Raw genomic sequence first — 12579 nt, 5'->3', positions numbered from 1 at the left:
CCCTCTGACCCGAGCTGCCCTGCGATCGCAGTGCCGTCCCACGTGCACTGGGCACCTGCAGGAATATATATGCTATTTAACACCGCACAGTTGGTCTCCTCTCCCAGAAACCGACCTGAGCACCCTTGGCTGCTGCTGCGGGAAGGTTCGATTTTCCAGCGTGAACACCGTGAGCTCTGGGAACATGCTTCACGGCAGCCCAGAGTTGAAGACATGCCTGTACAGTCCTTTGCAGGCAGACATGAACTCAGCCGAGCAGGAGCCGAGGGATGTGTCCTGCCTCTCCGTTACAGCAAGAACCAGCCGAAACGCTCGGTGCCTGTGGAGGACTCTGGATGCATTCCCTGCATGCTTCCTCGCACACGTAATGCAGTAGTGGCACAGACTCATCGCAGCACCTCACGCAGCAGTGAGGAGAGGACGGGAACAGCCTCAAGTCCCTCGATGGAAATCCAGCCCAGGCTCTCCCGCTCCGCAGCTCCTTGCAACAATCCAGTTTTGAGGCTGTTCGAGCCAGAGAGGGCAAGCGCCCTGAGGCAGGGTGCTCCATGGGAACCTCTCTCTAGCTGTCTGACATCTCTGGAATCTCATGTGTGTGGGAGACGGACGCTTTTTGGCTTCACAAAGGAATCTGAACATCTAAACAAAGTGGTGCCTCCACAACCCTGACCCCATCCACTGGTCAGCCCACAAGCCCAGACCAGCGACTAGGGATGTATCCGAGAAGCCTGCAGTTCTCACTGATGCTGTTCTCCACCAGCCCTCTGAAAGCCTCCACTGTCACCCCATTTTGGAGGGTGCAGATTCCCTGTCTGGCTCCACCTTTCGCATCCACACGTCACAAGTTGGAGGTGAGCACAGCGGCTTATACCAGAGACAAGGTTCTGGAAGTAAAGCATGTGGCTGGGATAGAGGAGAAGCAGCACCTTCAGGATTTCTTTTTCCTTGCTTGAGCTGCTCTAGGAGCAGAGATGGGTTCTCCTACCCACTTGACACTTTTACGATACATGAATACAAATGTAAAAGCTTCAGGTATAAACCCAGAGCTCGCTTCAGCTACACAGAGGTGAGGAAGGGGAGAAACAAGCAGGCTGTGCATGAACACACAGGCCCCACCTCATCAAAGCACAAATATGGGACAGGACAACATTATTTCTAAGGGTTGCAGCTAATCTGAAACAAGCAGGACAGCTTCTCCCATCCACAGCCTGAAATGTGCCCAGGACACGTTCTGAATAATCCAAGTTAATCACATAAATGTGCCCCTACCCCACAAAGGCGGGGTGGAAACAGCGCACCCACGCCCTACACGTCTCCCTCAGTCCCACGGCCGCCCAAATTCCTCCTCTTAATTGCACAACCTAGGAAAAGCCAATTCAGCACCGTGCCATTTCTTCCCCTCCCAACCTCTGAGCCAACGGAGCACGAGAAGGAAAGGAGACGAGCATGACCATTGCTCCTGCAGACAGACAAACAGCCCAGCCCCAGCGCACTCCCTCTGCACGGTGGTGCCTCGAGACGACGGGACTGGGGACAGCGGGGGCACTCGGAGACAGGGCTGCGTCTCTCCCTGCAGCTGGCGACAGCATTGGTATTCTGCTACAGAAGATAATATTTAGGGAGCTTTTGGCCTTCCAGCAACGCTGGAGACTGGCTGACAGCTGCCACCACAGCACTGACGACGAGTCCTGACACCATGCCGGCCTCCTGAAAGAGAGTTATTCTTTAGGCTTTCATTTGTTTTGCCGATGCAGAGGGCACACACGGCTTCAGCATTTGCCAGCTCACGTCCTTCCACCCACTGCCTGGGCGCTCGCTGTGATTACAAGCGGTTAAGAGCAGCTCTGGAGCTCCCACGCAGAACAACATGTTGCATCTCTGCTGCAAGAGGAAGAGATGCTCCGGATTCACTGACAGCAACAGCACCGCAGCGGGGAAGGGAAAAAAAAAAAAAAAAACCCACACAAAATCAAACCCCAGAAAAATCTTTTTCTGGGCAACATTTGTTCCCAGTGCATACATTCAAAATAAGTGTTTAACTACGATGGACTGTGGTTGAGCTAATTGGTCCTGCGGTTGAAACAGTCAGAGCTAGCTTCCTGTATAAGCACAGGCGAGCCTCCCGGGGAGGGATTGCAGGGCTTGGAGAGGCAACCACCAATTTGTCTCCTCCAGTGGAAGACCATTTTCCCCATCCCTCCTTCCCAAAAAAAAGCATACACTACAGGCAGAAGAGCTGGCCAGGGCAGGGAGGGAAAGGGATGCTCCCGCTGGGCCCTCTTCCTGGTGCATGTTACCAGCTTGGAGAAAAATCTGTCACTTCTGTTCCACGCTGCATGGGGGATCACTTGAGTTTTTCCAGGCTAAAGGTAAAATAATTGAACGACAAAAACAGACATGGAAATTTAACCCTGGAACTTCCAAATGGTGCTGCTGGCTGGGCAAAAAACAGGGCAGGAGGAATGTCCGAATCCAAACAAACCCCAGTTTCCACTGGAATTGAGCCATGGAAACATTTTCCTTAAGAGTTTGATTAAAAGAAAATATAAGTCTACGCTTAGGACTTGCAGTGATTAAACCTTCTGGCAACTGCTCTGCCCTAGCCACGGCACGCAGATCTGTTCTCAGCCCACTCCTCATGCCCATCTCTCATGGTCTAATCTCTGTCCCATCTCTGGCCCCCTCACACGGAGGAGCAGGTTTAAGCTGTGCAGTCAATAAGAGAAAACACGAGCTTAGAGAAAACGGCAGCAGCAGAAATGCATGAAGTTTATCACAACCCAGGAGGTTATGGCAGGAACAGGCACCGTTCAAAGGTCCCTCTCCTCCCACAGAGCTGGGACCAGGTCACAAGAAGGCAGCGGTGTGTAAACAGGTAACACTCACACAAAGATACTAAATTAGCCAGACCTCCCCGCAGTTCACTTTCCAGTGTCACTTTCACATTGTCTCTTTCCAGTGAGGAAGATGATGTTCAGCTTTCCTCTGTATAAAGTTGTGGGTTTTCTACCAAGATCTTCTAAGGGGCGTTAATTTAGTAAAAGCCTAGCTATCAATCACTGACATGGAGGGGCATCTTCTCAGGACTGCACGTAGACAGCCGCCCCACAACCACACCTCACACACAGCTCCATGCATTCATCCAGTGCCCTCTTCCCCGGCCTCACTGTTCACAAATCCCTTGTCTGTGCACAATGTCACAGTATGCACTCAAAGCAATCAGCCATGACATTTTCAGAATTTAGAGCATAACAAATTCTTATCTCAGCCTAAAGTTAAGGCTGAGGACACCCGCTCCTCCTCATGTGCACGTGTCCGAGAGCATGCAGCTGCCTAGTTTAGAGACCAAGCGACAGTCTTCACACCTCCAAATCAGACAAGGGGTTAATGCAGATCGCTAAGTGACAGCATTTCGGGAGGTCACTAGGTTTTATTTAAAAAGAGAGAAAGCAACAGATTTGGGGGGTTGAAAAAGCTTCTCAAAAGCAAAACAGTCTTACAGTCTCAGTCTCACATCTCATCCCATTTACTCTCCTACGCATCTCCAGTCGCTTCTCCATCACTTCTTCTCCTTCCAGCTTTTCTAGCCTTCTCCTGAGCTTCTGCATTTCCCTGCTGCATTTTATGCACTTTCTGGCTTCCGCTTGCACGTGGTGGTTGCGCTGTTTCCCGCTCAACATACCAACATCTTTGCTAATACTGCCAGTGTCTGCTCCAGCACACAGTCATCACATGTGCTAGCTCAGCACTGGCCAGAACAGGCAATGGAGAAGCTTTAAGCTTTGATGACAAATTAAAGTATTTCTTAATTGAACCAAACTTTATCAGTTTTCTTTCCACTCTGGTGGTAACTGTAATGAAGACAACAGATGTCTGCGGACCAAGCGCTGAATGCAGCAGTGGTGAGCCACTTTCTCAGGGCAGATCAGCAGAAAACTTCAGCCTCCAGGGGCTGAAGCCAATCTCTCTCTCAAGCACTACATTCACAAAAACAAAGGCGGTCTTGAGCACCACTGGTGTAATTCTGCTGCCTTAGAGGCAGCTTTCCATGGGTGAGCTTCCTTTCATTTGCTTTTGTTGGTCGTTTCCAACAGCAGCACTTCAAGGGAACTTTATTGTGCTGGAGACAGAGGCTTCTGGAGGACTGTACAAGGGAAGCATGCATCTGGGGAGTTTTGAAAACACATCATCCAAACCTAAGGGTCACTACATTCCAGGATGACAGTGTCAGCTGGACGCTTATAAATAGCGTCACCAATCCGAATAGCGTGACCTACTGTATACCAAAAACCTCCTTCAGAGGCTTTTTCAACACTACTTCCCACTGCAGATACAAACAGATGATAAAAATAAATGAATTTATCATCACCTCTTCTTGGCAGTAACGAGCTATTTCCACCCAGACTTTATGCCCAGGAAACTGAGACACAGTGATATAAAGTGGCACCAAGAAAGCTGTAAACCCTGCAGAAAGAACAACTTGGAACACCTTAATCATGAGGTTTCCATGATACTGCTGGAGGAACAGCATCAGAGCTGAGACATGCGCTGAGGATGAAGGAAACAGCAGCTGGGACAGTCTTCTGCCCTACATGCTGCTCTCCCTACCTGCTTCTGCCAGACCCGTGGTTCCAGGCAAACGGCAAACTAGTCCAAAGGCAAAGGTCACCAGATCTACTGGGCCTGCAGATCCCCATAGCTCTCTGCACAAAGCAGATTTTCTCCTAATGGACTGGGGCACTAAAGTCATGTTGGAGCCCAGCCATTTCATTTTGGTGCCCAAATAAGAGCCAAGCACCTTTGGGACACACACACACACACACACCCCGCCCCCATTTTTTTTAAATAAAAGTGACAGAGTATTGACGCACACACACCAAGCATTCAAGTACCCACACCAAAGAAAGCAAGATTAAGTTTAATTTTCTCCTGGGCTAAGCAATATTTTAGGTTCCTGTAACACCTGTGAAAACCTGCATAAGCACACCAAATAAACATTAAAAGTATTTGTATATGATACAAACACGGAAAGAATTGCAGTGGGACAGTTACGGTGTTTCCATTCCCTGCCACTGAGGCTTTACCTTAACCCCTCTCCCCAGAGTATAGAAGCATTTGCTTTCTTAAATAAGAGCCCTCAATCAATTTTCCTTTATGCAAGTTTTAAGTAAGTTACAGTCTTGCAAATTCACTCTTGAGCCGGAAACTTTTGGGCCAGGATTCAAAAAAATGAAGCAGAGTTTGAGATTCTTGGCAATAAGTAGTTTACAGAGAAAACAGTAGCGGGGACTTGTTTGTGCTCAAACGGCATGCCTATAATTCAGACAACCACCACTGCTGTTCCCATTTATTTAGCAATATCACACCAGACATTTTTGACTTTTGAGAGCTATGCTATTTAATGTGGTAAAACTGTTTTTAGCTCTGAAAGCCTGCACGATGCATCACCGAGCTATTTAATCAGAACAGCCCTTCCAAGGACAACAAAAAACTCAAGCCTTAGACAAAGAATAGTTTGAAGCCGACACAGATTTTAGCCAGATTGACTTCCGATAGCAGTTATACAACATGTGAGCTGCAGAGAGGCGGCGGTGCACAGGTCACGCTCCATATTTGCTGTACAGCATTCTTCATACATTGGCTCAGAGACCAGTTAGCCTCAAGGGTTTGCTTTACCCGTGTTTGAATCAGTGTGTCTCTGGCGTTATTATACACACACCGTTAAGTTACTCGCTGTTTCAGTGTTTGGATACCACTGGTATGTAAACAATTCTTATTTAGGAAGGTCTGACCCCATTTCTTTCCGCCCCTCATCGCGGGGTACTCCATGCCTGCAGACACATGCATATCGGACACCCTTTGTGACCATCTCGGACACCCAGGGAGGGGTCGCGAAAGGTTTTCGATACCGGTTTCAGCACTAGACCGAGCACCGGGGCCTCGGAGCCTTCCAGCCCGCCGTACCCTCCAGGACCTTCCCGCACGGACTCTCCCCGCCGAGGACACCGGCTTCGCCCCCCCCCCCCGGCAGCCGAACACCCCCCCGCCACAGCCGCCGGCCTCCCCCCGGCTCCGCTGCCCGCGGACAGCATCCCCCCGGCTGCCCCGGCCCCACCACCGGCTGCATATTTTCATTTTTTTTTCCCCTCGAGAAGGGGAAAAAAAAAAAAAAAAAGAAAAAAAAAAAAGTGATTTTCCCGAGGAGACGCACGTCCGAGAAGCGGGGGCCGCTGCTCACCGAGAAGCGCTCCAGGTCGGTGGCGGCCATGGCCGGGGCTGGCGCGGCTCCGGCGGCGGGAGCGCGGCTCTCCCCGCCGCGGGTGGATGCGGCTGAATGGATCCAATATGGCCACTTCCTGGAAACTCCCCGCCGCCCGCCGCAGGCGCCGCCCGCCCGCCCGCCCGGGGGACGGGCACCGGCACCGGCCGGGGGCGGGACGGGGCGGGAGGCCGGGCTGAAGTCAGCCCCTTCCCTCCCGCCCGCCTCCCGCCGCAGGAGGGGAGCGGAGCCGGGGGAGGGGAGCTGGGGGAGGCCCCGGGGGTCCCCGCACCTCCCCTGGGGGGGGTGGTGGGGTGTCAGCTGCAGGGGCAGGGGGTGGGAGCGCGGCCGGGGGTTTGGGGGTGAGCACGTGGCACTGATGGCATTCCCCAGGTGGAGAGCGCCGGAGAGCGCCATGCAGCGCGGCCCTCGGCGCCGAAACGCTTAACGCCAACACGGAGCTGTAAGTGGGACTGCAGAGGTGGCAGGAGCGTCCTCTGCGGGGGTCCGGAGCGGGCACGCAGCTACGCTGTTCCCCCTCTCCAGAAGCTCCCAAGCGTTCAGCAGGGCCATCAGATACCCGGCCTCTGCGCTGAGGTGCCTCCTTCACACACGGGAGTCACGGCAAAGTGGCAGGGAGAGCGTGGGTTTGAGCCGGGGTGCCGAGAGCTCACGCCATCGCGCTGCCTGTGCTCATGGCGAGTTAAAGTACGCAAGAGAGGACGGTTGGGTCTTTCTTCATCATTCCTTCCCACATAAAGCACTAAGCCATCACCCTCAGTCTTTGTAAGCCACAAAGACATTGGTATTTTACAAGCTGTTAGCACAGAGCAAAGTTTTTCTTGCTTTCTGGTGCCCTCTGCTGCAGTGCACCTACCGAGGAACAGCTAACCAGCGCCACATGCTCTCCCGGTCACTAGACCGGACCCACACCCCCAATCTGTCTGCTGCCCTGGGTTTGCCTCAGGCTTTCCTCGGTCTTTCTATCAGCCACTGCATCCTCATCTTTCCTCCTCATCCTCTCTCTTGAAGCAATGTGTACGTCCAGCTGGAGAACTGAGGTTGGGCAAAGAGACGAAATGCTTCCCCCCCACAACACCGGCTCCGCGTGGGGAAGGATTGCTGAGGATCATTTTGAACTCCCCAAGAAGAACAAGCCCTCTTGTGACTCACTGCACGTGAGAGCCAGAGAAAAGCTACTGTCGCTGCAAAAGGGCAGCGATTACTATGCGATTCCTGAGGGCACAGCAGAAATCTCCCCAGCAGCTTGGACACACACACTCAGCCCTCTCCCTCTCTGTTGTTAGACATACCTGCTCAGCTGAGCTGCTCCTCAAACACCATCCGCAGGGCTGCTCCTCCACGCAGTGCACGCACCAGCTATAGGGAGCGTTAAGGAATCAAAATAACTCAGACAATGGACTGAGGCTTAATGTTCCACTCCCTCCTCAGGTAGGGCCAAAACCTGCCATCCCATCCTTGTTGTTGCTGGTGAGGATTGTCCCCCAAGAATCAGTTCCCAGCCTGAACTTCCCTAAATTATGCTAGATGTGGGACCCTTATCTCACTGCATGACGTAACCGCCCCCCAGGGAATGGATAAGGGAGAAGTTACCTGGAGTGACTCTGTCCAGGAGACTCTTCCTTGTCCACTCAGTTGTTCCTAGATCACCTCCAGCATCCTGCGCAAAGGAGGGCCACAAATATAATCATTAGCTGATTATGATACAGCTAAAGCTCCAAGCCCCACCCCAATTACTAGGAAACAGTGATCAACTGTGCTTAGGCCCTGTTTCCAGTTATTTTTCAAAAGGTTTGCCAAATTTCAACTTTTTGGCAAGATAAGGAAAAGGAAAGATATCCAATATCCCAGTTCCTTTCATTCATCGCCCACAAAAGCATAGTCCCTGGAGAGCCTTAAAGCAGGACTGAAGTATTCAAAGACAATCAAACCTCAGAGACCAAATTAAAACAGAACTTATACTTATTACAATACTCTATGGGCTGCACTTCATATTAACTTCTGTCTTCTCCCTTACCTGCTATTTGTCATCTTCCCAAAGGTCTCTTGCTCTCATGGCAATAGAAACAAATGAGACTCCACTGTGCTGGTGGGCACGGGGTTGCTGTGTTACAGCAGGTGTGCAAGGTCGTCTGTTACCTCTCCACATCTTTGATTCTTCCCAAGACACCTTGGGATCCACCCGCATTGTGTTGCAGGAGCTCCAGGAAGCAATGTTCATCCCAGAAGAGGACTGTGCTTATTCTGGAGAAATAAAACAGGATATGAAAATTAGATAACTGAAGGGAGAGGCAAGCGTTATCATACAGAAGTGCTTAAAAGGATCGGAGATTAAGACGGAGGTTGTATTCTCCCTTGAAGCAATTTCAAGGCATTTTCTGAGAAGGTGTTATCCAAGTGGTGCGTTTTTTGCAATATGATAAATCTAGTGCAGGTCAGATGAGCTGTTTTTCTGTCCTTCCTGCCTATGACCAAATTAATTCTGCTAATCTATATACTAGCTCTGGCTAAAGATAGGTTGCAAAAATGTTGTATTTTTTGAAAAAGGCCATTGCTGAACACCATCTGTTAATTTATTTTCTTGGGTCAGCAAAAATGACAAAAACCCCCATGGCTCTTTGTTACTGCTGCCTTGTGGTAGAGCTGCCAGGGATACCAAAGCCTGCCTGCTGGTCTTTGGCATCTAGAGCCGAACCTCCCTCCGCCCGCAGCGGGGGGTATAAGCTTGCTGAGCCTTTTATTCATTTCTCCCTCGCAAGGGAGATGTTCCTGCAGATCAGACACTCACTTTGCCATCTTGTTTCTTTGGCCGATTCCCAAAGGTTCTCCAGTTCTCCCTGGGTCCTTCGCCAAAAATAGGGAAGCTAAAATCTGGTATTTCTGCTGTACAGATGCAAGTAGAATAGTTTATATAGAAGCAGAGTTAACTTTTTAGGCCTTCTTTATATACCACAAAGAAGCAATAATAAACAGATAAAAAGGTTAAAAAGTTACTTTTTTTTTTACATTACAGGCAAGCTTTGGAGTCCTGATTTAAGACAATGTAAAACTCCTGCTTAACATGCACTTAAATGCCATTATGCCAGGTACTTTGGGAGAAGTAATTGACTTAGATTCATTAAGAGCTCTTTTTCCTGCCAATGAAGTGCGGAGTGTAACACCACAAGGCTCACAAAGGCTGACTCCCAGACAGCTACAGGTTTCTGTGAGCTGCAGGTCAGATGCAGTCAGGTTCACGGCATAAAGGAAATTCTGAGACATTGCAACAGATCAAGGGATGGCACTGCTGTCACCTGGCTCTCTGATTGAGCTGTGCTGCTGAGACCCTCTGCAGCTGGAGTCCTCTCTCGCTTTGTCCATCAGCGCTGCCACCAACATGGGGCAGATCTCAGTGACAGGACAGCACTGTGTAAAAGCTTGCAGTTAAACACCTTGTTACTTCAAAAAGCGCACTATTTCTGATGCCAATTCAAGAGCAAACCTGCTAATTTCAAAAGCTTCAGATGCATAAAAACTGCATCAAGAGAAGGGAATTGGATTTGGTGGCTCCTTTAACTGCTATGGCATCAGTTATGCAAATTATTCCTAATGGCTCGGAAATTAAACATGTATTACAGTGCTGGATGCTCCTGCAAATATTATAAACTCTGTGGAATATATGTACCTGCTAAATCCTCAGTGAATTTAGGATGAGCTCTGAAATTCCTACAGGCAAAGAGCTGGTGATGAGAATACAAGGGACTGGAGAGGCACAAATGTGTCCCTGGAACCTCTCTGTCCTGGGGAGAGGAAGGAAAACGCCCCTCACCGCATGGATGGTGGCATTGCAGTAGCGCAGTTCTGAAGGTGGGGAGATCAGCAGGAGTTGCTTTACTTCTTCACGTTGTCACCCTAAGTACAGGCAATGAAAATGGAGAAAAATAAATGTTATCACGGGCACTTTTACTTCACACGCAGCAACAGCGAGTCAGTGATCATCCTACCTGCTGCATGCATACTGCAGCAAGCCCAAGGCCTTTTGAAGATGGCTGCGTCTTTCAGGGCTGAGTAAAATCCTTGACCTTCAAATCCAGGCGGTGCAGATAAACAGAACTCCTTCACATTTTTCAACACAGGTCAGAGGAAGCAGCTTATTGGAAACTATTCGTTTCTCGCAGTGTGTCCTCCTGCGGATTATTTGAAATCAAATTGTTTCATAGGTACTCTTTTAGCAGCACTACCACCAAGCACCTTATTAAACTTTCATTGGTTATACTGACAATATATGGGACTTATAGGGCGTTTCTACAGAAGTGCTATCCTTCTAAGCTGAAAGTCAATAGGAGCTGTAGGTCCATTGCCCCCATGCACACTCAGTGCTCCCAGTGAATCTAAGTGGGATGGCTGGAACCAGACCCCAAATTCCCCTGCCTCCTCCTGTTAAGGAGCGGTATTACCACACTGTACCTCAGACAAGGTATGCATTATCCTGCTAGAAATCCCATCAAGTTCGCAGGTACCATCTGAAAACCTGAGGATGTTTGGGATGGGTCCTTACATCATCTCTGTGGAACAAGCAGTATTTAATAAATACAAACTCTGAGATACACGGAAACCAGCATTTGAATGCTTGCTGTTGAGAAACATTGTCCAAACCAGTTACTGAGGTCCTTGAGTTACAGCTGAACCTTGCTCATTTATGAGAAAATGCCTTTTATCTGCAAATAATCTTCCCCCTCTCTCCCTGCCCCTTCACAGACTTCTGCTCAATTGTTTATCTATGGAAGGTTACTGCGTTCCTCCATGGAACAAAGGAAGAGCTATTTTCCTTCACAATGCATGCTCTTTGTTTCACATGAAAATATCAACAAGGAAAGTGGAAAATCATGGGCTCTGTCATCCTATTTATTCCGGGAACCCTGATTTCATTTCAGAGGAGAATAAGTTTTCCTTGAGGTACAAATCCTATCCATAGTCAATAGCACCTAAGCTTCCCTTTTCTGCAAAGCACCAGTGCCCTGTCCGACTGGGACTATCCCCCATATTCCCTTTTTCTTCCTCCGTTGCTTCCAACCTGGCATCTCACCTTCCCCATGGCTCTGAGAGTATCACGCGAGAAGGAGCAGGACCCTGGATACCGTTTCCTTCAGTTTTGAAGTGTCAGTAGAAACTTCTTTGCTCCAACTAGACACTTCGTTGATCTCCCACTGTATTTCCTGCTTTTGTGTGATGTGAATAATTACAGTCATAAACCTTTACTTTCTTCCCCCGAGGGGGTGGCAAAAGGCCTCAGGCTCTCTATGCCATTTACTACACTGTAATGTTCATCGTTTGAAAGTTTGTGAAACTTCTTCACAGGAAAGAGAACTCTCCTCAGTCGCACAGTTCAAAACAGAAACCAGCTCTCTATGGCTTATGACGTAGAACTAGCAAATGGCAATGTTTGTGTTTTAAAAAAGTAGTAGTAAATTAATTTAATCGTGGGTTTCTGTACATTGTTTTTGTCCCAGCCAGTAAATTAAAAATATCAAGACAGTTGGCTTGAAATCTCCTATGAAGCAGCCCACAGTATTCTGTAAATAGCCCCACAAAAAATACTTGTTTCATAGGTTTCTGGTGACACAGAAAAAGAGGCAAAACTTCTCATGCTTTTTAAGGCTGTAAATTTCAGATGACTGATGAGCATAATATCCACAATGCTCCAGGCTTTTATTATCTATATTAATAAAATTCATTCAGACAGCTTAATTTCTGCTGCACAATCCGATCAGAAAATGACCAGGGCTCAATAAACTAAGAGGAGCTCACTGGGATCTGGTCCCGTGGTACTTGGCACTCAGCCTGAAAGGTGGGCAACCAAAAGGTATCAACAGATCAAGGGGAAGGTTGGCAAACAGGATGCGCCCCATGCTGCAGTCTGGAAATGGTACACAGGATTAGCCAGAAGTGGTGTTTCCTTTTTAATTACAGAAAGTGTAGGACTAACCTAACGCCCGCTGGCAGAGAGACTGTGAAAAGGAGCACAACCACACAGCACAGTTTGCCCACAAAGGAGCGCGCGTGGGACAGGCGGGTGGATGCATCACTGGAAAATTACCTGGGGAATGAGCTTCTTTCGTCAGGGTAGTTAAACGAGAGCGACCAGTTCACCCCCAGCATGGCACAGCACGAGGCACTCTTGTAGACATCCTCTCTCCTTTTCTATGACCTCCTGGGGATATGCCCTTCTGCTCTGTGGCCACAAGGAATACCAGGACCTGCAGTGGGGAACAGTCTCAGTAACACCCATCCTTTGGGACCTCGACCCAACGGAAGCCTCC

The 12579-nt window shown here is 49.2% G+C and overlaps 1 protein-coding gene across 1 annotated transcript in view; it reads right to left on the bottom strand.

Moving 5' to 3' along the window:
- The window catches only part of SEPTIN8 (septin 8), a gene marked incomplete at its 3' end in the record, with an annotated part of 46834 nt that extends 40522 nt beyond the window's left edge, over positions 1-6312 (bottom strand). The window contains exon 1 of the mRNA XM_082489668.1: positions 6239-6312. Coding sequence (XP_082345794.1) covers positions 6239-6268 — 30 coding nt within the window. The 5' untranslated portion in view covers positions 6269-6312. The remainder of the gene's footprint in view (positions 1-6238) is intronic.
- Between the last annotated feature and the right edge of the window lie 6267 nt (positions 6313-12579).

The sequence above is a fragment of the Vanellus vanellus genome, assembly GCF_965231255.1.
Source record: "Vanellus vanellus genome assembly, chromosome: 13".
NCBI lineage: Eukaryota > Metazoa > Chordata > Aves > Charadriiformes > Charadriidae > Vanellus > Vanellus vanellus.
This window is presented reverse-complemented; position numbering and strand designations above follow the sequence as displayed.